Source organism: Heptranchias perlo, chromosome 6 (assembly GCF_035084215.1).
Source record: "Heptranchias perlo isolate sHepPer1 chromosome 6, sHepPer1.hap1, whole genome shotgun sequence".
In the NCBI taxonomy this organism is placed as follows: Eukaryota; Metazoa; Chordata; class Chondrichthyes; order Hexanchiformes; family Hexanchidae; genus Heptranchias; species Heptranchias perlo.
Genome location: NC_090330.1, coordinates 11673870 through 11698642, shown reverse-complemented (window position 1 = coordinate 11698642; position 24773 = coordinate 11673870). Strand labels below are relative to the sequence as shown.

Here is a 24773-nt window from a genome sequence, read left to right as displayed (position 1 = left end):
AGTTCCTGGCTGTGACCTAATGTGTTTACTAAATTAGTAAATGCACAGTAAATGCTTTAAGGAGCTAAAAGACTGTTCCCAGCCAGGAACTCAGCAATACTGCCTTTCTGGGAGTGGAGGTAGGTGGCTGCTAATGGCTGTACTGGCATTGAACCAGATAGTTTTTTTTTAAAAGTTGTTTAAAGTATATAGTATGCTTTTGCTGCTGCCTCCCCAAATTGTTTTTGCCATACATTATGTCCTTTTCCTCTTGATCTCAGAATTTCCCCAAGGTTTCCTTCACCACTCCCCTCCCTAACTCCTTATATATGGCTTGTGCTTCTGCTAACAGACCTTCATAAATTTAACTGGAAAACAAAATAGCGAAATGTTGTAAAAGGTTGTTTTCATTTAACTGGATGACCAGGCTGGCTTTAATGGGTTCACTTGCTTTCCTTAATGCATCAATTTACCATAAGAGCAGCCATGCAGAACAAGTGCACATTCTTGCACCCAGAGCCACTGATACTTCAAAAACCAACAAATTCAAATGTTTCAGATACTAAAAATACTCTACTGCAGCACTTAAGCATGTAATCTAGGTTGATGCTTCAGTGCAGTACTGAAGGACTGCTGCATTGTTAGATGTGCAGTCTTTCAGATGAAATCTAAAACTGACACTTCATCTGCCTGTTCAGATAGATGTAAAAGATCTCATTGCACTTTTTCCAAAGAACAGCAGGGAGTTCTCCTGGTGCTCTGGCCAACCTTCATCCCTCAACCAACACCACTAAAACAGATTAACTTGTTATTTATCTCATTTGCTGTTTGCGGGATCCTGCTATGCAAATATTGGTTGTCATGTTTGCCTACAAAACAAGTGACAACATTTCACTGGCTGTAAAATGCATTGGAACGTAATAAGCATGTTAAAGGCACTATATAACAAGTTCTTTCATAGACCTTCAAGCCAGGATGTTGCATATGGGCGATGTAAATACCAGTGCACTTAGAGCTATTTCAATCTACACCAGAACTAACGATTTCAGAAGGACTGTGATGTCTCGTATAGTTTTAAGGGCCACTGAAGACAGCATTGTCAGTTTTTCGTCAATAAAAGGTATGATATGTAGGAATGCTTATGAACATTTAATTATATGTCATCATGCCCCCAATAGCATACAGAATAGAAAGGGTAAATTCAGAGTATTATTTTAAGTTGAACAACACCTGCATGCATGATAAGGCAGCACATTTACAAAATGGTAAACTGCGAGTTTAGAACTGATTAAGGAATAAATCAAAAAAGTCAAAACACTTGGCGTTTGCTATTAATGAACCACTATGGAGCAATTTATTTGAATTTATACTATACTTTAAATCATTCTCAGCCTCCCAAGCTTCTCCCCATACAAACTAACTCATCCAGGACTCTGATCTTATTGAATGGCGGAGCAGACTCGAGGGGCCATATGGCCTACTCCTGCTCCTATTTCTTATGTTCTTATCCAGGACTCTGCAACCAAATCCTATCCCATATTATTACTCCTATCCTCACCGACCTCCACTGGATCCCACTACCCACATTAGTTTCAAACTAAACTTCCTTGTCCTAGTCCACAAATTCCTCCCTGGTCTTGCTCCATCCCACTGCAATCTCCTCCAGTTCTACATCCTACCTCGCACCTTTCACTCTTATGACTCTGAATCACTGTGCATTCCCACCATCATAATCACTAGCCATTACACTAAGGAATTCTGAAATTCTCTTCCTAAATCTTTCCACTGTGCCTCTGCAACTTCCCCTCTACAACATTCTTCCTTCCAGCCTTTGATCCTGTGAGTTCAGCCTTAGCATCTCTTCCCCACCCCCCTCCCTCCCCCCATCCCACTCTTCATCTAGCCCAGAGGTGCACTGTAAAGCTTTAAGAGTGTTCTGACAGTGATCAGCTAACTTATCACAGATTAGGGATAAAAATTGAACTTTTCTGAGCTGTGCAGCTCAGTTACAAATCATATGGTGCATTTCATAGAATCATAGTAAGATACAGCACAGAATAAGGCCATTCGGCCCATCATGCCTCTGCCAAATCTTTGAAAGGGTATTCTATTAGTCCTACTCCACTGTTCTTTCCCCATAGCCCTGCAAATTTTTCCACTTCAAGTAGTTATTCAAATCACTTTTGAAAGTTATTATTGAATCTGCTTCCACCACCCTTTCAGGCAGTGCATTCCAGATCATAATAACTCACTGCATAAATTTTTTTTTTCCTCAAGTTGCCTCTGGTTCTTTTGCCAATTACCTTAAAACTATGTCTTCTGGTTACCGACCCTACTGCCACTGGAAACAGTTCCTCCTTATTTACTCTATAAAAACTATTCATGATTTTGAACACTTCTATCAAATCTCCCCGTAACCTTCTCTGCTCCAAGGAGAACAATCCCACTTTCTCTAGTCTCTCCATAAGTCTTTCATCCCTGGTACCATTCTAGTTAATCCCTATCAGCACTGTGGAAGAACCTTCACCACACGGACTGCAGCGGTTCAAGAAGGCGGCTCACCACCACCTTCTCAAGGGCATTTAGGGATGGGCAATAAATGCTGGCCTTGCTGGCGACGCCCACATCCCACGAACGAATAAAAAAAGTGCTGTTAGGTAGGGAGTTCCAGGATTTTGACCCAGTGACGATGAAAGAACGGTGATATATTTCCAAGTCGGGATGGTGCGTGACTTGAAGGGGGAACATGCAGGTGGTATTGTTCCCATGTGTCTGCTGCTCTTGTCCTTCTAAGTGGAAACGGTCACGGGTTTGGGAGGTGCTGTTGAAAAAGCCTTGTTACTATCCTCCTCACTGTTTATTACATTTCCCAGTTTCATATCATCTGCAAACTTTGAAATTATGTCCTGTATACCCAAGTCCAGTGATTAATATATCAAAAAGAGCAGTGGTCCCAACAATGACCCCTGGGGGATACCACTGCACACTTCCCTTCAACTAAGCCACGGGGGAACTCCAGGTGAAAATCATTACTACAATTTAGCGACAGTACGATTGTTTTTTTAAAAAAGATATGACAATATTCAGTTTTGTTTTTTAAAAAAACCATTTGCGTTTCAAGTGAAAAACATGGAGAACTTACTGCTTTAGCCCCCGACGATCTCCGTGTTGCTCGAGTACTTGATCCACTTCTAGGACTCGAACATGTACCAGATGGGAGAGCTGAAGTAAGTTGGGATGGAGGACTTGAACAGTATTTAGAAGTCACTAAAGGGGACGTTGAGTGACCCAATATATTCAACTCAGAGTTGGAATGATTCTTGTTATTGCTTCCAGTCGGAGGTTGGTTATTTGTTGCATCACCAATGCCTACCTCAATTGTTTCACCACTCTCTATTCGTTTCAGGTAATCTTTCAGCATGGACTGTGTGGTCGTCTCACTCAACCAGTACAGGAAGAGCTCATCAACTTTCATTTTAAGAACAGGCTGCAGAACTGGGGCAGCAGGCATTGTCAACTTATTCAGGATGTGTCAAATAAACAAGATTATTGTTAGACTTCGTTGTGAGGCGATTATCCGTGAAAGCCAAAGTCCTATTCCGTCTTCCTTAATTTTACTCAAATATTATCATTCCTGAGAAAAGGAAAGGGAAAAATTGTGTTAAAAAGCCTTCTCTGTATTTTTTCTTGCTCCTCATTTCTTCTTCAGTCTCCTGCAATTCCTGCATTTGGCAAGTTAGACAGAAAATCTGCTTCGCAGCCTCTGTCAATAACACACTTGAAGCAGCCAGCAAGAGATAGACAAGAGGCACTCGAGGCAACTCATCTGCTGATTTCCCCCTCCTTCCTGTGGAGGAGAGTAGGCCCGATATTAGCATCAAATCTCTGATTACAGCCTGTATTAGTAGGGGTAGCCAAGATTGGGAACTTAGGATGTGGGAAAGTTCAAGGGCACTTTGTATTACAACACATTAAGCTACAATAGTTTAGCAGCTACTCTAGATGTTGTGATTTCAAATTTCACCATGGTGAAATTGAATTTAATAAATCTGGTAATTTGTGATCCGGCACCAAAAAAATAACCATGAAAACTGTTGGATTATCATAAAAACCCAACTGTTTCACTAATGTCCTTCAGTGAAGGAAACTGCTACCCCTGTCTGGTCAAGCCTACACGTGACTAGTTCCACACTACATGAGTGACTTTTAATGCCTGCAGGGCAACTAGGGATAGGCAATAACTACTAACTTGCCAGTGTTGCCAACATGCCAAGAACAAATGGAAAAATAATTAAGATCAATAACATGCTGAACCATCAGTATCCCAAAATCTGTTTCAATTAATGTGTATCAATTTAAGACAACAGATGGTTTGCTAAAATTTAATGTAACTGCCGTAAATACACAATTTTGCTCATAGATGCTTTTAAAAATAAAGTTCATTCAGTGTGTCGCATGTTAAGGGCTGAAAGCAGGTACCTTCCTTCCAATCACAGATCAAAGGGTCTTATTGTTGCCAATAAATGTTTGATGGTTATCTTGGATGACATGTAGCTGATTAATGCAGTTAATCTGGAGCATTGATTACATGAGCACCACCATAGTGGTGGCATCTCTCTTCCTGCAGTCTGAATGTGTTCCAATTGATATCAAGCAGTAAACATGGCTAGCTGTTATGCAGCAGCTGTCAGGTGAAAAATGTGTTTAATCTAATCAGCTGGACTTTTGCTTTGTGCTTTTTTGAGCATTCATATTGAATCTTTGAGTTAATCAAATCTGTTTAGTAGTGCTAAATCAGAAGCAGCTACCTGATATTTTCCAGTTTGACAGTCATCTCTGAATCTGACCAGAAATAAAGCAATCAGCAACAAAGTATTGTATTGGGAAAGACAAAAAAGGTTACATATTCAACATTTATCAAGCGATTTTGCACAATAAAATAACCAGTTTCCTTGTATCCCTCACCATCCACATACACCAACCCATTTCTAGTCCGAATATCTTCTACATCAGCTCCTGGAAAAAAACTCAAGTTGCATACAATTGCACTTTCGAGCTTCCAACTGCCTAAACTTTCACTATGGTACCTCAGCAGCTGTCGATTTGGACCTTAATCTACACCGTTGATGCCTTTTCCCCAGCAAAATCTTCAGTCTCACATCCTAGTTGCTCCCCATGGTATGGCCTCCATCTTCACGCCCTCGTCCAAGGGGCGCAGATTTGAGCATATCTGGTCCACAATAGCTTAAACATCCATCATAAGATCTGGCTAGACCACACCAAGCACTCCCAAACCTCACTCTTCTACCAAAATCACCCACTATTCTTTTCTCCACTATCAACTGTTTCATTAATACCCATTTCCCAGTCTTCTCCATGCTCACCTCTAACAATTGCAAAGAGCTCATAGCTTTTTTTTGTCACCAAGATAGAGACCACCTATTCAGTTGCCTCTGTTGCTTCATCCCTGCTCCTTATCCACCAGGTTAAATCTCTACCCAGATGCCTCCACCCCAACAACTGAACCCCGTCTCGCTCTACTTTTCTACCGTTATCTGATTCACATTCATCAAACCCACCTCCTGCTCCCTCAACTCCATTCCTATTAAACTTCTGACCATCCAACTTGCCTTCCTGGCCATTATAAATGGTTCCCTCTCTTAGAGTACTGTTCCCCTCTCTTTCAAAACAGTCATCCCCCCTTCCTCAAAAAACCCACCCTTGTCCTTTCTGTTCTTGCAGACTACCACTCCCATCTCCCTTTCCTCTCCAAATCCCTCAAATTGCCTCCCAATAACCCTGTGCTCACCTTTCCCACAATTCTGTTTGAATATTTCGAATCAGATTTACACCGCTGCCACAGCACTGAAACAACCCTAACCAGTCACAAGTTACATCCTCTTTTACTGTAACTGTGTATATTACCTCTCGTTCTCTCTGCAGCCAGTGATACGGTCAACCACATCATCACACAATCCTCCTCGATTGTCCAGATTAGTATGATTACTCTTGCTTGGTTCCACTCTTATCTATCCAACTGTAGCCACAGCATCTCCAGAAATAGCTTCTCTTCCTGAATCTCTGGGGTCCCCATAGGATCTATCCTTGGCCCTCCTTTTCGCTATCTACATGCTGCCCCTTGGTAACATCATTCAGACATGGGGTTAGCTTACACATATATGCTAGTGACAACCAGCTCTACCACTCCACCACCACTGTCAGACTGCTTGTCTGAAACAGTCTGACAGTCAAACTTGTCTGATTAGCTGCAATTTCATTATTGGGAAGACCAAAGCTATAGTATTAGGGCCACTGTTCTTTTTGATATATATTAATGACCTGGACTTGGGTATAGGAGACATAATTTCAAAGTCTGCAAATGACACAAAACTCTGAAATGCAGTAATCAGCAAGAGACTTCAGGAGGGCAGAGACTGGTGAAATGGGCAGACACATGACAGATGAAGTTTAACACTGTGACGTGATTAATTTTGATAGGAAGAATGAGAGGCGATATAAACTAAATGGTGCAATTTTAAAGAGGGTGCAGGAACTGAGAGACCTGGGGGTGAGCATACACAAATCTTTGAAGGTGGCAGGACAAATTGAGATGGCTGTTAAAAAGGCATATGGGATCCTTGGCTTTATAAATAGAGGCATACAGTACAAAAGCAAGGAAGTTATGCTAAACCTTTATAAAACACTGGTTAGGCCCCAGCTGGAGTATTATAGAATCATAGAAGTTTACAACATGGAAACAGGCCCTTCGGCCCAACATGTCCATGTCGCCCAGTTTATACCACTAAGCTAGTCCCAATTGCCTGCACTTGGCCCATATCCGTCTATACCCATCTTACCCATGTAACTGTCCAAATGCTTTTTAAAAGACAAAATTGTACCCGCCTCTACTACTGCCTCTGGCAGCTCGTTCCAGACACTCACCACCCTTTGAGTGAAAAAATTGCCCCTCTGGACCCTTTTGTATCTCTCCCCTCTCACCTTAAATCTATGCCCCCTCGTTATAGACTCCCCTACCTTTGGGAAAAGATTTTGACTATCTACCTTATCTATGCCCCTCATTATTTTATAGACTTCTATAAGATCACCCCGAAACCTCCTACTCTCCAGGGAAAAAAGTCTCAGTCTATCCAACCTCTCCCTATAAGTCAAACCATCAAGTCCCGGTAGCATCCTAGTAAATCTTTTCTGCACTCTTTCTAGTTTAATAATATCCTTTCTATAATAGGGTGACCAGAACTGTACACAGTATTCCAAGTGTGGCCTTACTAATGTCTTGTACAACTTCAATAAGACATCCCAACTCCTGTATTCAATGTTCTGACCGATGAATCCAAGCATGCTGAATGCCTTCTTCACCACCCTATCCACCTGTGACTCCACTTTCAAGAAGCTATGAACCTGTACTCCTAGATCTCTTTGTTCTATAACTCTCCCCAACGCCCTACCATTAACGGAGTAGGTCCTGGCCCGATTCGATCTACCAAAATGCATCACCTCATATTTATCTAAATTAAACTCCATCTGCCATTCATCGGCCCACTGGCCCAATTGATCAAGATCCCGTTGCAATCCTAGATAACCTTCTTCACTGTCCACAATGCCACCAATCTTGGTGTCATCTGCAAACTTACTAACCATGCCTCCTAAATTCTCATCCAAATCATTAATATAAATAACAAATAACAGCGGACCCAGCACCGATCCCTGAGGCACACCGCTGGTCACAGGCCTCCAGTTTGAAACACAACCCTCTGTCTTCTGCCGTCAATCCAATTTTGTATCCAATTGGCTACCTCACCTTGGATCCCGTGAGATTTAACCTTATGTAACAACATACCATGCGGTACCTTGTCAAAGGCTTTGCTAAAGTCCATGTAGACCACGTCTACTGCACAGCCCTCATCTATCATCTTGGTTACCCCTTCAAAAAACTCAATCAAATTCGTGAGACATGATTTTCCACTCACAAAACCATGCTGACTGTTCCTAATCAGTCCCTGCCTCTCCAAATGCCTGTAGATCCTGTCCCTCAGAATACCCTCTAACAACTTACCCACTACAGATGTCAGACTCACCGGTCTGTAGTTCCCAGGCTTTTCCCTGCCGCCCTTCTTAAACAAAGGCACAACATTTGCTACCCTCCAATCTTCAGGCACCTCACCTGTAGCAGTCGATGATTCAAATATCTCTGCTAGGGGACCCGCAATTTCCTCCCTAACCTCCCATAACGTCCTGGGATACATTTCATCAGGTCCTGGAGATTTATCTACCTTGATGCGCGTTAAGACTTCCAGCACCTCCCTCTCTGTAATATGTACACTCCTCAAGACATCACTATTTATTTCCCCAAGTTCCCTAACATCCATGCCTTTCTCAACCGTAAATACCGATGTGAAATATTCATTTAGGATCTCACCCATCCCTTGTGGTTCCGCACATAGATGACCTTGTTGATCCTTAAGAGGCCCTACTCTCTCCCTAATTACTCTTTTGCCCTTTATGTATTTGTAGAAGCTCTTTGGATTCTCCTTTGCCTTATCTGCCAAAGCAATCTCATGTCCCCTTTTTGCCCTCCTGATTTCTCTCTTAACTCTACTCCGGCAATCTCTATACTCTTCAAGGGATCCACTTGATCCCAGCTGCCTATGCATGTCATATGCCTCCTTCTTCTTTTTGACTAGGGCCTCAATCTCCCGAGTCATCCAAGGCTCCCTACTTCTACCAGCCTTGCCCTTCACTTTATAAGGAATGTGCTTACCCTGAACCCTGGTTAGCACACTTTTGAAAGCCTCCCACTTACCAGACGTCCCTTTGCCTGCCAACAGACTCTCCCAATCAACTGCTGAAAGTTCCTGTCTAATACCATCAAAATTGGCCTTTCCCCAGTTTAGAATTTTAACTTTTGGGCCAGACCTATCATTCTCCATAGCTATCTTAAAACTAATGGAATTATGATCACTGGTCCCAAAGTGATCCCTCACTAACACTTCTGTCACCTGCCCTTCCTTATTTCCCAAGAGGAGGTCAAGTTTTGCCCCCTCTCTCGTCGGGCCATCCACATACTGAATGAAAAATTCAATATGTGGATGGCCCGACGAGAGAGGGGGCAAATTTCTCCCCATCCAAGCCCCTAATGCTATGGCTGTCCCAGTCAATGTTGGGAAAGTTAAAGTCCCCTACTATTACCACCCTATTTTTCTTGCAGCTGTCTGTAATCTCCTTACATATTTGCTCCTCAATTTCCTGTTATTGTGGCCAATTCTGGGCACCACACATTAGGAAGAATGTCAAAGCTTTGTAGAGGGTGCAGAGGAGATTTACTCGAAAGTTACCAGGATGTGGGACTTCAGTTATGCAGAGAGACAAGAGAAGCTAGAATTGTTCTCCTTAGAGCAGAGAAGGTCACGGGGAGATTTGATAGAGGTATTCAAAATCATGAAGGGTTTTGATAGAGTAAATAAGGAGAAACCGTTTCCAGTGGCAGGAGGGTCAGTAACCAGAGGTTACAGATTTAAGGTAATTGTCAAAAGAACCAGAGGCAAGATGAGGAGAATTTTTTTTATGCAGTGAGTTGTTATGACCTGAATGCATTGCCTGAAAGGGTGGTGGAAGCAGGTTCAATTGTAACTTTCAAAAGGTATTGGATAAATACTTGAACAGGAAAAATTTGCAGGGCTATGGGGAAAGAGCTGGGGAGTGGGATTAATTGGATAGCTCTTACAAAGAGCTGGCACAAGCATGATGGGCCGACTGGCCTCAATCTGTGTTGTATCATTCCATGATCGTCTTCGGCCTTCGCCACAAACTCAGTTTGCTTGCCACTGACTTCTTCCCCCTCCATGGCCAGACAGTTCGCAACGTGGCGTCCTAGTCGACCCTTAGAATCATAGAAGTTTACAACATGGAAACAGGCCCTTCGGCCCAACATGTCCATGTCGCCCAGTTTATACCACTAAGCTAGTCCCAATTGCCTGCACTTGGCCCATACCCATCTTACCCATGTAACTGTCCAAATGCTTTTTAAAAGACAAAATTGTACCCGCCTCTACTACTGCCTCTGGCAGCTCGTTCCAGACCCTCACCACCCTTTGAGTGAAAAAATTGCCCCTCTGGACCCTTTTGTATCTCTCCCCTCTCACCTTAAATCTATGCCCCCTCGTTATAGACTCCCCTACCTTTGGGAAAAGATTTTGACTATCTACCTTATCTATGCCCCTCATTATTTTATAGACTTCTATAAGATCACCCCGAAACCTCCTACTCTCCAGGGAAAAAAGTCTCAGCCTATCCAACCTCTCCCTATAAGTCAAACCATCAAGTCCCGGTAGCATCCTAGTAAATCTTTTCTGCACTCTTTCTAGTTTAATAATATCCTTTCTATAATAGGGTGACCAGAACTGTACACAGTATTCCAAGTGTGGCCTTACTAATGTCTTGTACAACTTCAACAAGACATCCCAACTTAGTTGAGTTTGCAGCCAAATAGCCTCTTCATCACAAAGGCTGTCTACTTCTACCTCTGTAACATTAGCTACCTCTGCCCCGTGTCAGCCCATCTGCTGCTGAAAGCCTCATCCAAGGCTTTGTCACCTGCAGACTTGACTATTCCAATGCTCTCCTGCCAGCCTCCCATCCTCCATAATCTTTAGCTCATCCAAACCTCTGCTTCCCATATCCTATCCCACACTAAGTCCTGCTCACCCCTGTACTTGCTCACTTACATTGGCTCCATTCCCTCCCCCTTTTCCCTATGCACACCCCCCACAACCCACACCTCAAATGTAAAATTCACAAATCCCTCCATGGCCACACCCCTCCCCATCACTGTAACCTCCTCCAAACTTTTCATTCCCTAACGGCTTCTTGTGCACTCCCCCACCCACTCCACCATTAGCAACAGTGCTTTCAGCATTCTAGGCCCAATGGTCTACCTATACACCCCACCTCCCTAGGCGCCACTTAAAACCCTAGGACTTTCTTTTCTATGTTAAAATGCCAGTTGTTGTTGTCAACAAATGACAATCCAGTGCATTTGGAATAGGATGCCAGTGGAGGTCAGCAAGAAGATGGGTGTAGGTTGAGCAGGACAAGAAAAGTGCAGTGGAGTTTGAATGGATTAGAGCTTGAGGGGCCAGTAAGGAGGGAGTTGGAGAAGTTAAATCTGGAGGTAACCAAACTGTGGATAGGGCTTTAATGGCGATGGAGGAGATGAGATGGATGGAGATGGCTATTATGTGGAGCTGAACTTTTGGTCTTGGTAATGGATAAGAAATGGGGTTTAACACTTATTTGAGGGTCAAACAGGGCACAAAGATTGCACACCTTTGGGTTCAGCCTGAGATGGCCACCTGGGAAGGGGTGGATAAAAGCCACTGTAATCTGATTTAAAAAAAAACAAAATTGGCCTAAAAGGAAATATAACAAGGCTATTTACATAAAGCCAAACACTGACCTACTTTAAGAGATAGGAGGAGTAGGCCATTTGGCCCTTCGAGCCTGGTCCGCCATTTAATGAGATCATGGCTGATCTGATTTTTACCTCAACTCTACTTTCCCGCCTTTTCCCCATATCCTTTGACTCCCTTGCTGATCAAAAATTTGTCTAACTCAGCCTTGAATGTATTCAACGACTCAGTCTCCACAGCTTTTTGGGGTAAAGAATTCCAAAGATTCACGACCCTCTGGGAGAAGAAATTCCTCCTCATTTCTGTCTTAAATGGGCGACCCCTTATTCTGAGACTATGCCCCCTAGTTTTAGATTCCCCCATGAGGGTAACATCCTCTCAGCATCTACCCTATTGAGTCCCCTCAGAATCTTGCATATTTCAATAAGACCTCCTCTCATTCTTCTAAACGCCAATGAGTATAGACCCAACCTGTTCAATCTTTCCCCATAAGACAATCCTTCCATACCCGGAATCAACCTAGTGAACCTTCTCTGAACTGCCTCCTATGGAAGTATATCCTTCCTTAAATAAAGGCACCAGAACTGTATGCAGTACTCTAGGTGTGGACTCACTAACACCCTGTACAGTTGTAGCATGGCTTCCCTGCTTTTATACTCCTTCCCCCGAGAAATAAAGGCCAATATTCCGTTTGCCTTCCAGATTACCTGCTGCACCTGTATGTTGACTTATTATGATTCATGTCCGAGGACACCCAGATCCCTCTGTACCGCAGCATTTTGTAGTATTCCTCCATTCAAATAATATTTTGTTTTTTTTATTTTTCCTCCCAAAGTGGATGACTTCACATTTTCCCACATTATATTCCACCTGCCAAATTTTTGCTCATTCACTTAACCTGTCAATATCCCCTTGCAGACACTTTGTGTCCTCCTCGCAACTTGCTTTTCCACCTATCTTTGTATCATCAGCAAATTTGGCCACAATACACTGTTCCTTCATCCAAGTCATTGATATATATTGTAAATAGTTGAGGCCCCAGCACTGATCCCTGAGGCACCCCACTCGTTACAGATTGCCATTTTGAAAATGACCCTTTTATCCCGACTCTTTGTTTTCTATTAGTTAGTCAATTCTCTATCTATGGCAGTATATTACCCCCAACACCATGAGCTCTTATCTTGTGCAGTAATCTTTTATGTGGCACCTTATCGAATGCCTTTTGGAAATCCAAATATACTGCATCCATTGGTTCCCCTTTATTCACCCTGCCTGTTACTTCCTCAAAGAACTCTAATAAATTTGTCAGACATGATTTCCCCTTCATAAAACCATGTTGACGCTCCTTGATTTTATTATAGGAACATAGGAACAGGAGTAGGCCATTCAGCCCCTCGTGCCTGCTCAGCCATTTGATAAGATCATGGCTGATCGGTGATCTAACTCCATTTCCTGCCTTTGGCCCATATCCCTTAATATCCTTGGTTGCCAAAAAGCTATCTATCTCACTAGCTCAATTGCTAAATTTAAATGTATCAATTGCCGTTTGCGGAAGAGAGTTCCAAACTTCTACCACCCTTTGTGTGTAAAAATGTTTTCTAATCTCACTCCTGAAAGGTCTGGCTCTAATTTTTAGACTGTGTCCCCCTACTCCTAGAATCCCCAACCAGCGGAAATAGTTTCTCTCTATCCACCCTACCTGTTCCCCATAATATCTTATAAACTTCGATCAGATCATCCCTTAACCTTTGAAACTCTAGAGAATACAACCCCAATTTGTGTAATCTCTCCTCGTAACTTAACCCTTGAAGTCCGGGTATCATTCTAGTAAACCTACGCTGCACTCCCTCCAAGGCCAATATGTCCTTCTGAAGGTGTGGTGCCCAGAACTGCTCACAGTACTCCAGGTGCGGTCTAACCAGGGTTTTGTATAGCTGCAGCATAACTTCTGCCCCCTTGTACTCTAGTCCTCTAGATATAAAGGCCAGCTTTCCATTAGCCTTCTGGATTATTTTCTGCACCTGTTCATGACACTTCAATGATCTATGTACCTGAACCCCTAAGTCCCTTTGGACATCCATTGTTTTTAACTTTTTACCATTTAGAAAGTACCCTGTTCTATCCTTTTTTGATCCAAAGTGGATGACCTCACATTTGTGTCCATTCACCTAATCTATCAATATCGCTTTGTAATTTTATGTTTTCATCTACACTGCTTACAATGCCACCAATCTTTGTGTCATCGGCAAACTTAGATATGAGACTTTCTACGCCTTCATCTAAGTTGTTAATAAATAGTGAATAATTGAGGCCCCAAGACAGATCCCTGCGGGGCTCCACTAGTCACATCCTGCCAATATGAGTACTTACCCATTATCCCTACTCTCTTGTCGCCTTTCGCTCAGCCAATTTCCTAACCAAGTCCATACTTTTCCCTCGATTCCATGGGCTTCTATCTTAGCTAACAGTCTCTTATGTGGGACTTTATCAAATGCCTTCTGGAAGTCCATTTAAATAACATCCATTGACATTCCCCTGTCCACTACTTTAGTCACCTCTTCAAAAAATTCAATCAGGTTTGTCAGGCACGATCTACCTTTCACAAATCCATGCTGGCTCTCTCTGATTAACTGAAAATTTGCGAGGTGTTCAGTCACCCTATCCTTAATTATAGACTCCAGCATTTTCCCCACAACAGATGTTAGGCTAACTGGTCTATAATTCCCCGGTTTCCCTCTCTCTTCTTTCTTAAAAAGCGGAGCGACATGTGCAATTTTCCAATCTAGAGGGACGGTTCCTGAATCTAGAGAACTTTGAAAGATTATAGTTAGGGCATCTGCAATGTGCTCACCTACTTCCTTTAAAACCCTGGGATGGAAACCATCTGGTCCTGGGGATTTATCACTCTTTCGTACTATTATTTTCTTCATTACTGTTGCTTTAATTATGTTAATTTTATCGAGTCCCTATCCCCGATTCAATATTAGTTTTCTTGGGATTTCCGGCATGCTATCCTCTTTTCCTACTGTAAATACTGACGCAAAGTAATTGTTCAACATGTCCGCCATTTCCCCACTGTCAATGACAATATCCCCACTTTCAGTTTTTAAGGGGCCAACACTGCTCCTGACCACCCTCTTTTTCCTAATATAAAAGTTCTTCGTATTGGTTTTGATATCCCTTGCAAGTTTCTTTTAATACTCTCTTTTTGTAGCTCTTACTATCTGTTTTGTGACCCTTTGTATCTTTCCCATTCGCCAGGATCTGTGCCATTTTTTGCCTTTTTGTATGCCCTTTCCTTATGTCTTATACTGTCCCTTACCTCTTTAGTTGTCCATGGCTGTTTTATGAGTCTCTAAATGTCCTGCTACTACTTCCTTAATTATAAATTCCAGCATTTTCCCAAAGACCAATATTAGGCTAACTGGTCTGTAGTTACCTGCTTTCTGTTTCACTCCCTTCTTGAACGGGGGTGTATAACATTTGCGGTTTTCCAATCCGCTGGGACCTTTCCAGAATCTAGTGAATTCTGGAAGATTACAACCAATGCATCCACTATCTCTGTAGCCACTTCCTTTAAGACCCTTGGATGCAAGCCATCAGGTCCAGGGGACTTGTCAGCCTTTAGACCCATTAGTTTACCTAGTACTTTTTCTGTAGTGATAGTTTTTGTTCATCTTTCCCCTTTGCCCCTTGATTATCTACTATTATTGGTATGTTATCAATGTCTTCTACTGTGAAGACAGATACAAAATATCTGTTCAATTCCTCTGCCATTTCTTTGTTTTCCATTATTATTTCCCCAGTCTCATCCTCTAAGGGACCAATGTTTACTTTAGCTATCCTCTTCCTTTTTATATACTTGTAGAAGCCTCTGCTGTCAGTTTTTATATTTCTTGCTAGTTTACTCTCAATTTATTTTCTCCCTCTTTATTATTCTTTTAGTCATCCTTTGCTGGTTTTTAAAGTTTTCCCAATCTTCAGGCTTACCAGTAATCTCTGCCACATTGCATGCTTTTTCTTTTAACCTGATACCTTCCTTAGTTAGCCATGGTTGATTTACCCTTTTTGTGGAGTCTTTCCTTCTCAAAAAGGAACATATTTTTGTTGCAAATCATAAAATATCTTTTTAAATGTTTGCCACTGCTTATCCACCATCATACCATCTAATCTGTTTACCCGGTCCACTTTAGCCAATTCCGACCTCATTTCTTTGTAATTGCCCTTATTTAAGTTTAATACAGTAGTTTCAGACTTAAAATGTGTATATTATGGAAAATGCAATGAGTGCTGAATTGGCAGTTGATACAGTTACAAATTCGATTAGTGAATTTATATACTTTGACAATAGCAGTCTGATTTACAGGCTGCTGTGAAGTCTAAGTACAGTAAGTATACATTCACCACCAGTTAATAACCTGTTTGTAATACCAAAGTAAAGCTGAATGAACATATCATTTGGTTCCCAACTGCCATTACGAATAAGTAGGATTTTATAATTTTCTGAAAAATCAGATTTTATCAACTCAAGGAGAATTGAAAGCTTCAGTCACTTCAGCTGGTGGTAGCTTATGTTTTCTTGTCAGCACTTTTGACTGCCTGCTAGTAAACCTCTCATGCCATAAATCAGTCCATTTTACCAGAAAGAGGGCAAGATCCTGATAGTATAGAGTTCCTGGAAACAGCTCCCAGCTATAAATGGGATATAAAATGTAGTTTTAAGCACGTAGGAAAATAAGGAGCAGGAGAAGACCAGATGGCCCCTCGAGCCTGCTCCGCCATTCAATAAGATTATGGCTGATCGTCAACCTCAACTCCACTTTCCCACCCGATCCCCATATCCCTTGGTTCCCCTAGAGTCCAAAAATCTAGCGATCTGAGTCTTGAATATACTCAACGACTGAGCATCCTTAGCCCTCTGGAGTAGAGAATTCCAAAGATTCACAACCCTCTGAGTAAAGAAATTTCTCCTCATCTCAGTCCTAAACAGCCAACCCCTTATCCTGAGACTATGATCCCTAGTTCTAGATTCTCCAGCCAGAGAAAACAGCCTCTCAGCATCTACCCTGTCAAGACCTCTCAGAATCTTATGTTTCAATGAGATGACCTCTTATCCTTCTAAGCTCCAGAGAGTATAAGCCCATTCTACTCAATCTCTCCTCATAGGTCAATTCTCTCATTCCGGGAATCAATCTAGTGAACCTTCGTTCCACCGCCTCTAATCCTTAGGTAAGAAGGCCAAAACCATACACAGTACTCCAGGTGTGGTCTCACCATAGCCCTGTACAATTGCAGCAAGTCTTCCTTACTCTTGCACTCCAATCCCCTTGCAATTAAAGCCAACATACCGTTTACATTACTTATTGTTTGCTATACCTGCATGTTAACTTTCTGTGTTTCGTATACAAGGTCACCCAAATCCCTCTGAACACCAGCATTTAACAGTTTCTCACTGTTTAAAAAATATTTTACTTTTCCATTCTTCCTACTAAAAAGTGAGTAACCTCACCATTTCACTTCATTATATTCCATCTGCCACCTTCTTGCCCACTCACGTAACCTGTCTATGTCCCTTTGCAGACTCTTTGGGCTCAATTTTAAAACCGAGCCAGGAAGGGGGTGGGTCAAATTGAGGACGGGAAACCCATTAGTACGGGTTTCCCGGCCGTCCTTACGATTTTGACGCAAGGACGTCTTTTATTTTTTTTGTCAGTTTCCTGTCTGACTGACCGCCCGGTCTCAGTTGGACTGGAGACCAGCCAGGGAGAGGACGTGTTTGGGTAAATCTTTGTTTGTATGGGGGGGGGGGGAAACATGGGTTGGCACAGGGCCGTGAGTCAATTGGGGGGGGGGAAATAATCGGGGGTCAGGGTAGTGTCAGGATCAGGGGTTATAGCGGGGGTTCGCGATCGTTAAGGGGGAGGATCGGAGGATAAGGATGAGGATGAGGATCGGGAATCGAGGGTCTGTGATCAGGGGTCGGGTGTCCTCGATCGTTGGGCGGGTGGGGGTCGGTGCAGGTAGGCTTGTTGGGCCTGGGGGAAGCACTCCTGCTCCTCTGGGCCCATAAGCTGTGCCTTTCTAGGCACCTACCTGTTACCTCGGGCCTTCTCACCACCTTTCACAAAGCATAAAACAAAAGGCCCCCCCGGGGTTGAAATCAGGAAGTCCAGAAAAATGGAGGCCGGAAGCCTTCTTGAAAGGTTTTAAGGCCCGATCCGCCTCCTGGGAGCTGGCTGGTCACCCGCCCCTCTTCCTGCCCCGGTGAAAACCGGAAATGGGCAGGTTGGAGGCAGGTCTGAAATGATGGCAATTTTCAATACCCCCCCCAACCCACCTGTTTTCCACTGTTAAAATTGAGCCCTTTGAGTCCTCCTCACAGCTTACTTTCCCACCTAGCTTTGTATAGTCAGCAAACTTGGATACATTATACACGGTCCCTTCATCTAAGTCATTAATATGGATTGTAAGTAGCAGCTGCAGCTCAAAAAAAAGGTTTTGCAAAACACACTTTTGCGCAGTAGGTAAAGTCAAGTTGTAAACAAATTTAATTTTCCACTTTACTATTAATTACCACACATCTAAATTAGAAAACAAAAATGGTTGGAAATTTCTTTTTAACATTATGGAGGCTCCTTCTGCACCCTTAATAATGGCCAATGGGGATGGAGGATTGGAAGCAAGTTGCTTGCTTGTACTCTCATTTGTTATCTCAATGAAATACTTTTAAAAACAATGCCATTTTTTATTCATCAATAGCTACAGCTTTTGACAGTCACATAAAGATGTGCAGGGAAACCTTGGAAGGAGAAAAATGGAAGAGAAAAGGAGAAGGGGATAAAAAAAGAGTAAATTGGCTTGTATTGTATTATATGATAAAGTTAAAGACAAGAGCTAATTTTGCAGAAATTAAAATGGATGCATCTTTTAGCAAAACACGCATTTTCTAGTTGCAATTGAGCAAAAAATACAAAAAGAACTATTATCTCACTTGTCATAGGCACATTGTAATTTTTTTTTTTAAAAAACGAGTATAAATAGTGCAGTAAAATTCAGGCAACTTCAACTATTTGCAAAAAAGAGAAAATGCAAATGGATTGTCATTGTATAAGGAGGGATTTTGGTAGGGGGCTTTGGCCTAAATGTAGACTGAAGCCTGACGTTTGGTTGCCATGCCATCCACTGACAGCCGAAGCTGGGTTGACAGGCCGTGCGTAATCTCACACGGGGGCCGGTGAGTTTGGGCTCCCAGAGCTGGGAGTGCTGCCGGCACCAGGTGGTTATTTGCTGCACAGCCGGGATAATGTACCTGCAGCCGCTACCACGCTTTTAGTCGCACACTCTCACCCCCGTCCTGGCGGCAGCGTCGTCGTCGTCGGCGGCGGCGGCGGCGACAACTCCTCCTCCCTCCGTTTCCCCGCAACTCCTGGGCAACAGGCTGAAGCGCTCAGCCGTCCCCGCGCTTTCACGCCGCGCAACGTCTCGCGAGGGCGGGCGGGCGGGCGAGCGGCGGCGGCGCGCTCTCTGGTCGCTGGGGGCAACGGCGCTACGCGGGAACTCCGCTTCTGCAGAGAGACAGAAGGGGGAAGTGCACTGTTGCCCACATGGCAAATGTCAGTGCATTGCAAGATGCAATCTTGGCATTGTTTTAAAGATTGTGGCGATGCCGGTGATGGACTGGGGTTGACAATTGTACACAATTTTACAACACCAAGTTATAGTCCAGCAATTTTATTTTAAATTCACAAGCTTTCGGAGGCTTCCTCCTTCCTCAGGTGAACGATGTGACCTGAGGAAGGAGGAAGCCTCCGAAAGCTTGTGAATTTAAAATAAAATTGCTGGACTATAACTTGGTGTTGTAAAATTGTTTACAATTGTTTTAAAGAGGCAACATCTTCGTGAAAATATTTCTTTTTTTTAAAAAAAAAAGAAATTTCAGCCTGTGCCAGTGCTAGGCTCCTACCTTAATTCCCTTTCTCAGCTCTTTCCCATGCCTTTAATATTTTTCTCCCTCAGGTTTTTAATCTAATTCTGTTAAAAGCCATGATTGACTCAGCTTCAACAGCCACTTGAAGTAATGCTTCCATATTCTAATAACCCTTTACATAAAAAAGTTTCTTTCAACTGCTCTTTTCTCATGCCTCCTTATTACTAATCCACCAAATGATGCAAATAATCTTTTGCTGTTTACCCTCTCAAACTCTTTCAAAACTTATATTAGATTCCTCTTTAACTTTCTCTGTTCTTACTTTTTTTTTTGAGTCTCTCATCATATGTTTACAAATGTTTGACAAAATGACGGGCCGGCTATTACTGGAAAAATAACGACGTGATAACGTCGCATGCTGTTATTAATGTGCGATTCAGTCAGCAAATTCAGGGGATTAAGAGATACACCGTGAGTTGCGAATCTCCAGAACTTGCTGGTCGATTTACGCTGATCCGCCATTTGCTTTGCACAAACTGAAATATTATACCGCTATGTGACAAATCTGTATCACGTGTATTTTGTGTAGTCACCCTTTTATTAATCAAGCATAGATGACTATTGGCATATTTTGACCCAATGTACCACATGTATCTTTGATTTGCAACCTTTACTGTTTTATACGATCGCCTTTTGTATTAATCAGACAGAATAGAGTAGTTAATTTACACGAGTGTGTTTTGTAAGTTTTACAAAGCCATTGAGTGTACACAAGAAACAAAGCATTTTGATTCTAATACAATTAACAGACTTGTGAAATTGCAAACATAGCATTGGCTGGAACCGCACTAGCAAGATGTAAATCTAGCTTCAAGATGAGATAGCTGTCCAAACCACCAACAGTAAACCTGAACATGACAATGGGGCCTTAGAATTGTTAGCTTGAGAACAGACATAGAATGTGAGATAACAGGCCCAAAGATGCTAACTCCAGCTTGGGAGAAGCATAACGTGATAGGATGGAGAGGCATCCACTTTCTGGAGTTGTAAGCTAAGGATTGGCCAACTATGGGGTATGTGATCTTAAAGACCACTCAATCATTCTCTGCCCACGAAAAGTAGAGATAAGGAATAGGCCAACTCTTCTCCCTTTGTTAGGAAGATACACAACATCTTACTGGTCACCTTGCCTTTTGGAAAGACCCCAATAGGGTGATGATCTGTGTCAATACCAGCCCTGTGGCCGCCCTCAAAAGTGGCATAAAAGAGAGACCCATTGCGAGAGTTAGACTGGAGTGAACTAGGACAGGAGCGAGGGCTGACCCTGGAGAGGAACCAGGCAGCGGCGGCCAAACGAGGAGAGGATCCAGATCCGAACAGAGGAAACCGCAAGCAGGGAAGGGCCGACAAACAGAGGAAACCCCAGGCTGGGAAGGGCCAACGAACAGAGGAAACCCCAGGCCGGGTAGAGCCAACGGATGGAAGAGACCCCAGGCCGGGTGGAACTTTAAGACTCCTACAAAGTGGGCATGAACTCTACCCAGCACGGAACGGGTGATATAGTTCTTGTTCTGTCCTGTTAGCTACTACTTAGTCATGCACAGGTGCTGACCATTGTGTAAAGCTTAATAAAACTCCATTGTATCTTATTGGAGTCACATCGATCATTGGGAAAGGGCAAAAGTACCCTACAAAACGGCATCTTGCCCTTGACCGCCCCGATAAAGAACTTGCTGGATTTGCGCATTAATTGCCCATTAAACGCACCGCAGAAAGTTAAGTCTGGTAATTAAGAGCGTAAGTACCTTAACAACATGATAGTTGTCAATGTAGTGGGAATCAACCTCTCTGGCACAGTGTTCAATCTCATTCCTGCATGTAGTAAATTATTGTTAGAGATTTTTAAAATGTCGAATTTAATTTTTTTTTCTTACTTTTCCTTTCTGTCTCTATTTTCTTTCTTAATCCAATCTTTATTTATTTCTCTTTCTGTACCTGATTTGACTCTAGTTCACCCACTCTAATTCACCCTCCTTCTCTGTCGTTTGAAGGACAATAGTGAGTTAACTTCTGGTGTGAGACTTTGCTTGCTGAGAGCCAGACTGCAGTACAAAGGGACCTCGCTGCAAGAACAAGGGACAAGGATGTAGTCAAGAAAAAAAGAACTGTTCAAAGTGACCATTAACACCTGAGTGTAGGAAAACATGTTTGTCATCTGCTAATCTTATCAGACAATGGGGTGAGATAAGCCTGTGTGCGGTCAACAGTCAGCAGGTATAGATGGCCTTTGTGCTTCTTACAGAAAGATTAAAGCCTATTTAATCGTTCACCTGAGGAAGGAGGTAGCCTCCGAAAGCTTGTGAATTTAAAATAAAATTGCTGGACTATAACTTGGTGTTGTAAAATTGTTTACAATTATTTAAAAGAACTGAAGGCAAGTTGGTCGCCAGCTTAAAGGGATAATGTGGAAATCAACATTGCATGCGAAAGACTATAAATATGAACTGAGATCTTCGGTGTAGGACTGGAAACACAGCCAGTCACAGGAAGCAGGTAGAGTCTGGTCAGCTCTACTGGGACCCACATCACTGTCGGAAGACCAACTGAGGAACTTTGGGAATAGCTAGCTAAGAGGGGGTTAGTCTAGGGACTTTCTCCTCATATGGATCATGCATGCAGCAGAGTGTAAGCTTACTGTAAGTTGGAAGTAAAGTGGGAACTGTTCAACAAAGAGTGAGAGTTGACTTTTAAAATTGTGCATTTGTGTTGTTCTATTGGGTGTTGAATCTCGTCATACTTGCTGTAATTCTAGGGTCACGAGCTTAACGGGATAATCTCCCTACACATTCCTCTGTTTCTTTCTCAACCCTTAAATTTCATTGGTTAAGAAGATAGAATGTTGGTCCTGCTGTTAACTAAGGTCCCAGATGCCCCGTTGCCTTTGCCAGCTTGCACGTCCAGCAAGTTAAGGTGCAAAAGTTTTTTGAGCTGAAGGGCGCAGAAAAAAATCTAATTAATGGCGTATGCCACAAGATGCCTCACTCTAGCAAGATCAGGCCCAACGTAAATCATATTGAAATGCACTGTAATATCCCTTGCACATGATGTCATTTTGATGATACATATTTCTTCTAGTTCTTCTCTTGAAATCAGATATATTTTTATAGATTTCCCAAATACTTTTATCATGTAGATTATACATCTTTGAATAAAGAGAGACCCATATGGTTAACATTAGCTAAGACCTACATATAAATCTGTTCACGTGTTGTTAGTGCTTCAAGTCATCTGAACTCATGGCACGTCAATGGAAGAAAGACAGAAGCCAGAAATGTGAATAATTTTCATAGTAGCTTTTCGATGTTATTCATGCTTCAAACCACCTTTTGCCGGCCCTATTTCAAAACAGTGTTTCTCACCAGCTCAGGACGATTAGTGGCCTGCATCATTCCCCAGCCCAGAGAACAGCTGATGGCCTTCCCTCAGGTTTCTGTGTATTCTATTCTCAAGCCAGTTGCTGAGAGATGAATAAGAGTGACCTGGAATAATTCTTCACTCAAAATGTTCTACCTCATTACCCCCTCCAACCAACACAATCAATATCAGGAAATTGCAATATGAGAAATTGTAGACACAGTCAATGCTCTGCTGTACCAAGGCACAGTGCAGTCCAATACCACCATGCTGGACAACTTTACATTATTTTAATATGCATGGTCATTATGAACCATATATTTTCTTAAAACCTTCTTATTGTGAGGTCTCAATCTTCAGAGATTCTCCTGATTTTTAGCATCCCTAATTAGTAACTTTTTCCCAAGTTATATAGTTTTGTTGTTCCTATTACTATAAATTCTTATGTCCTTATGCAACATTATTCTGTATGTGTATTATACACACTGAGTATAAGGTCACTGAAGAACTTTCTGTATCTAAAGTTGCACCACGTATTTAGATTCAAGCAGATGTCAGCTGTTTAAAGAGATTAAATTGCCACCGATATTTTACATTTTTGAATTATTAGAGGACTGTACAGTCAAAAGTCAACAGCTGAGGTCCACTCAGTTAAATACCACACTGATATTTTTGGATCCCTGTGGGTTATGTACAGCATTTTTAATAATTACAAAGATTAAGTCTATCGTGAGTTTTTAATAGTAGTCTTTTGAATGGTTCCATTGGAGCTCTGTTGTAAAAATACTTTGAGAAGGAATCCATTATCAAGCCCATATATAATGCCGTTTTATATAATAATTTGCAGATTTGACTCATCTGTTGCCACCTTGGCTGTTACAAAAATAAAACATTGTTATTAAGCAGCAAGTGTGACAAGCTGTAAATGTGTAGCAAAAGGAATTTATTGCTTCAAAGCAAGAACTTCCTGAGAATGCGAAGACTCCAACATATGCTCCGTGCAGCACATTCCAGAATGTGCTTGGAGGCTTTTCCAAAAGTACCGCAGATTAAATAAGAATCCTGTGCTCGTAAAGTTTCCACAGTGGGGTTTGGAAAGGCGTACCAGAATCTTCTATGAATCTTTTCACATTATGGAATACTGCAAGTAAAATTGTGGACAACCTGGGATTACAGTGGTTACTTCATTAGGTAAAAAATGGAAAGAATATAAATCCATTAATATTTCTCTTAGTTTTATTTTCTTACCCGATAAAGGGATCACTGTGATCCAAAAACCGTAGGCAATTCTTGGTGCTCTATTTTTGGCCCAGTTGGTAAATGCATCACCCGGTATAGAATTGAGCCGTACAGATTAGCAAGATCCCAGATTTTAATCGCCGGTGTTTTGCTGATTTAGCTGATCTCAGCTGAGGTGGCGTTACTGGAGGTGAAAAAGGCTTGGATGAGGGTTTCAGCAGCAAATGGAATGAGGCAAAGGTGGAGATGGGCGATGTTACAGAGGTGGATGTAGGCAGTCTTTGTTATGGAGAGGATATTCATAAAAAAAAGTACTGTTAACTGAGTTATGCTAATTGTCTTATATATTACACATTATATAGGAAATCTACCACTGATACAAAAACATCAATCAGCAACCAATTAAATCAACTAGCAAGGAGGAGAGGGGGAACCAATTAAATCACTCAAATAATTTCTTTACACTGTTTTTGGTCATCACTTTCTTTCTTCACTCAAGTCAGTACATGAAGCTAAAAATAACATTTGTAACTTAAACATAAAAGAATACACAATTTTGAAAAATAATCACTAACCTTATCCACAAAATCAGTCATTTCATTTTAGAAATACCCGCAAGAGAATTTTCCTGCATAGGTCGGCCCTCTGTTTGACAACTGGAACTTGAGTTCTGCTTTAGTCCCAGATTTGGACATCTGACCTGATTTCTGGGGATATCCAGTGTTTGTGAACAAATTTGATGTGTGTGACAGGAGAGGTGAAGGGGATTAGGGAGGGAATTCCAGGGC

General features: G+C 42.2%; 1 protein-coding gene across 5 annotated transcripts in view; it reads right to left on the bottom strand.

Moving 5' to 3' along the window:
* Positions 1–24191, bottom strand: part of ppp2r3b (protein phosphatase 2, regulatory subunit B'', beta) — a 130708-nt gene extending 106517 nt beyond the window's left edge. For 3 of the 5 annotated variants that reach the window (XM_067985746.1, XM_067985750.1, XM_067985751.1), the window contains exons 1-2: positions 18753–18866; positions 3122–3613 (exon numbers count right to left, since the gene is read on the bottom strand). In XM_067985746.1, the coding sequence (XP_067841847.1) occupies positions 3122–3490 (369 nt within the window). In that variant the 5' untranslated portion in view covers positions 3491–3613; positions 18753–18866. Of the gene's footprint in view, positions 1–3121; positions 3614–18714; positions 18867–23994 lie in introns of those variants that run through there. The other 2 variants (XM_067985749.1, XM_067985748.1) reach the window with 2 other exon arrangements.
* Between the last annotated feature and the right edge of the window lie 582 nt (positions 24192–24773).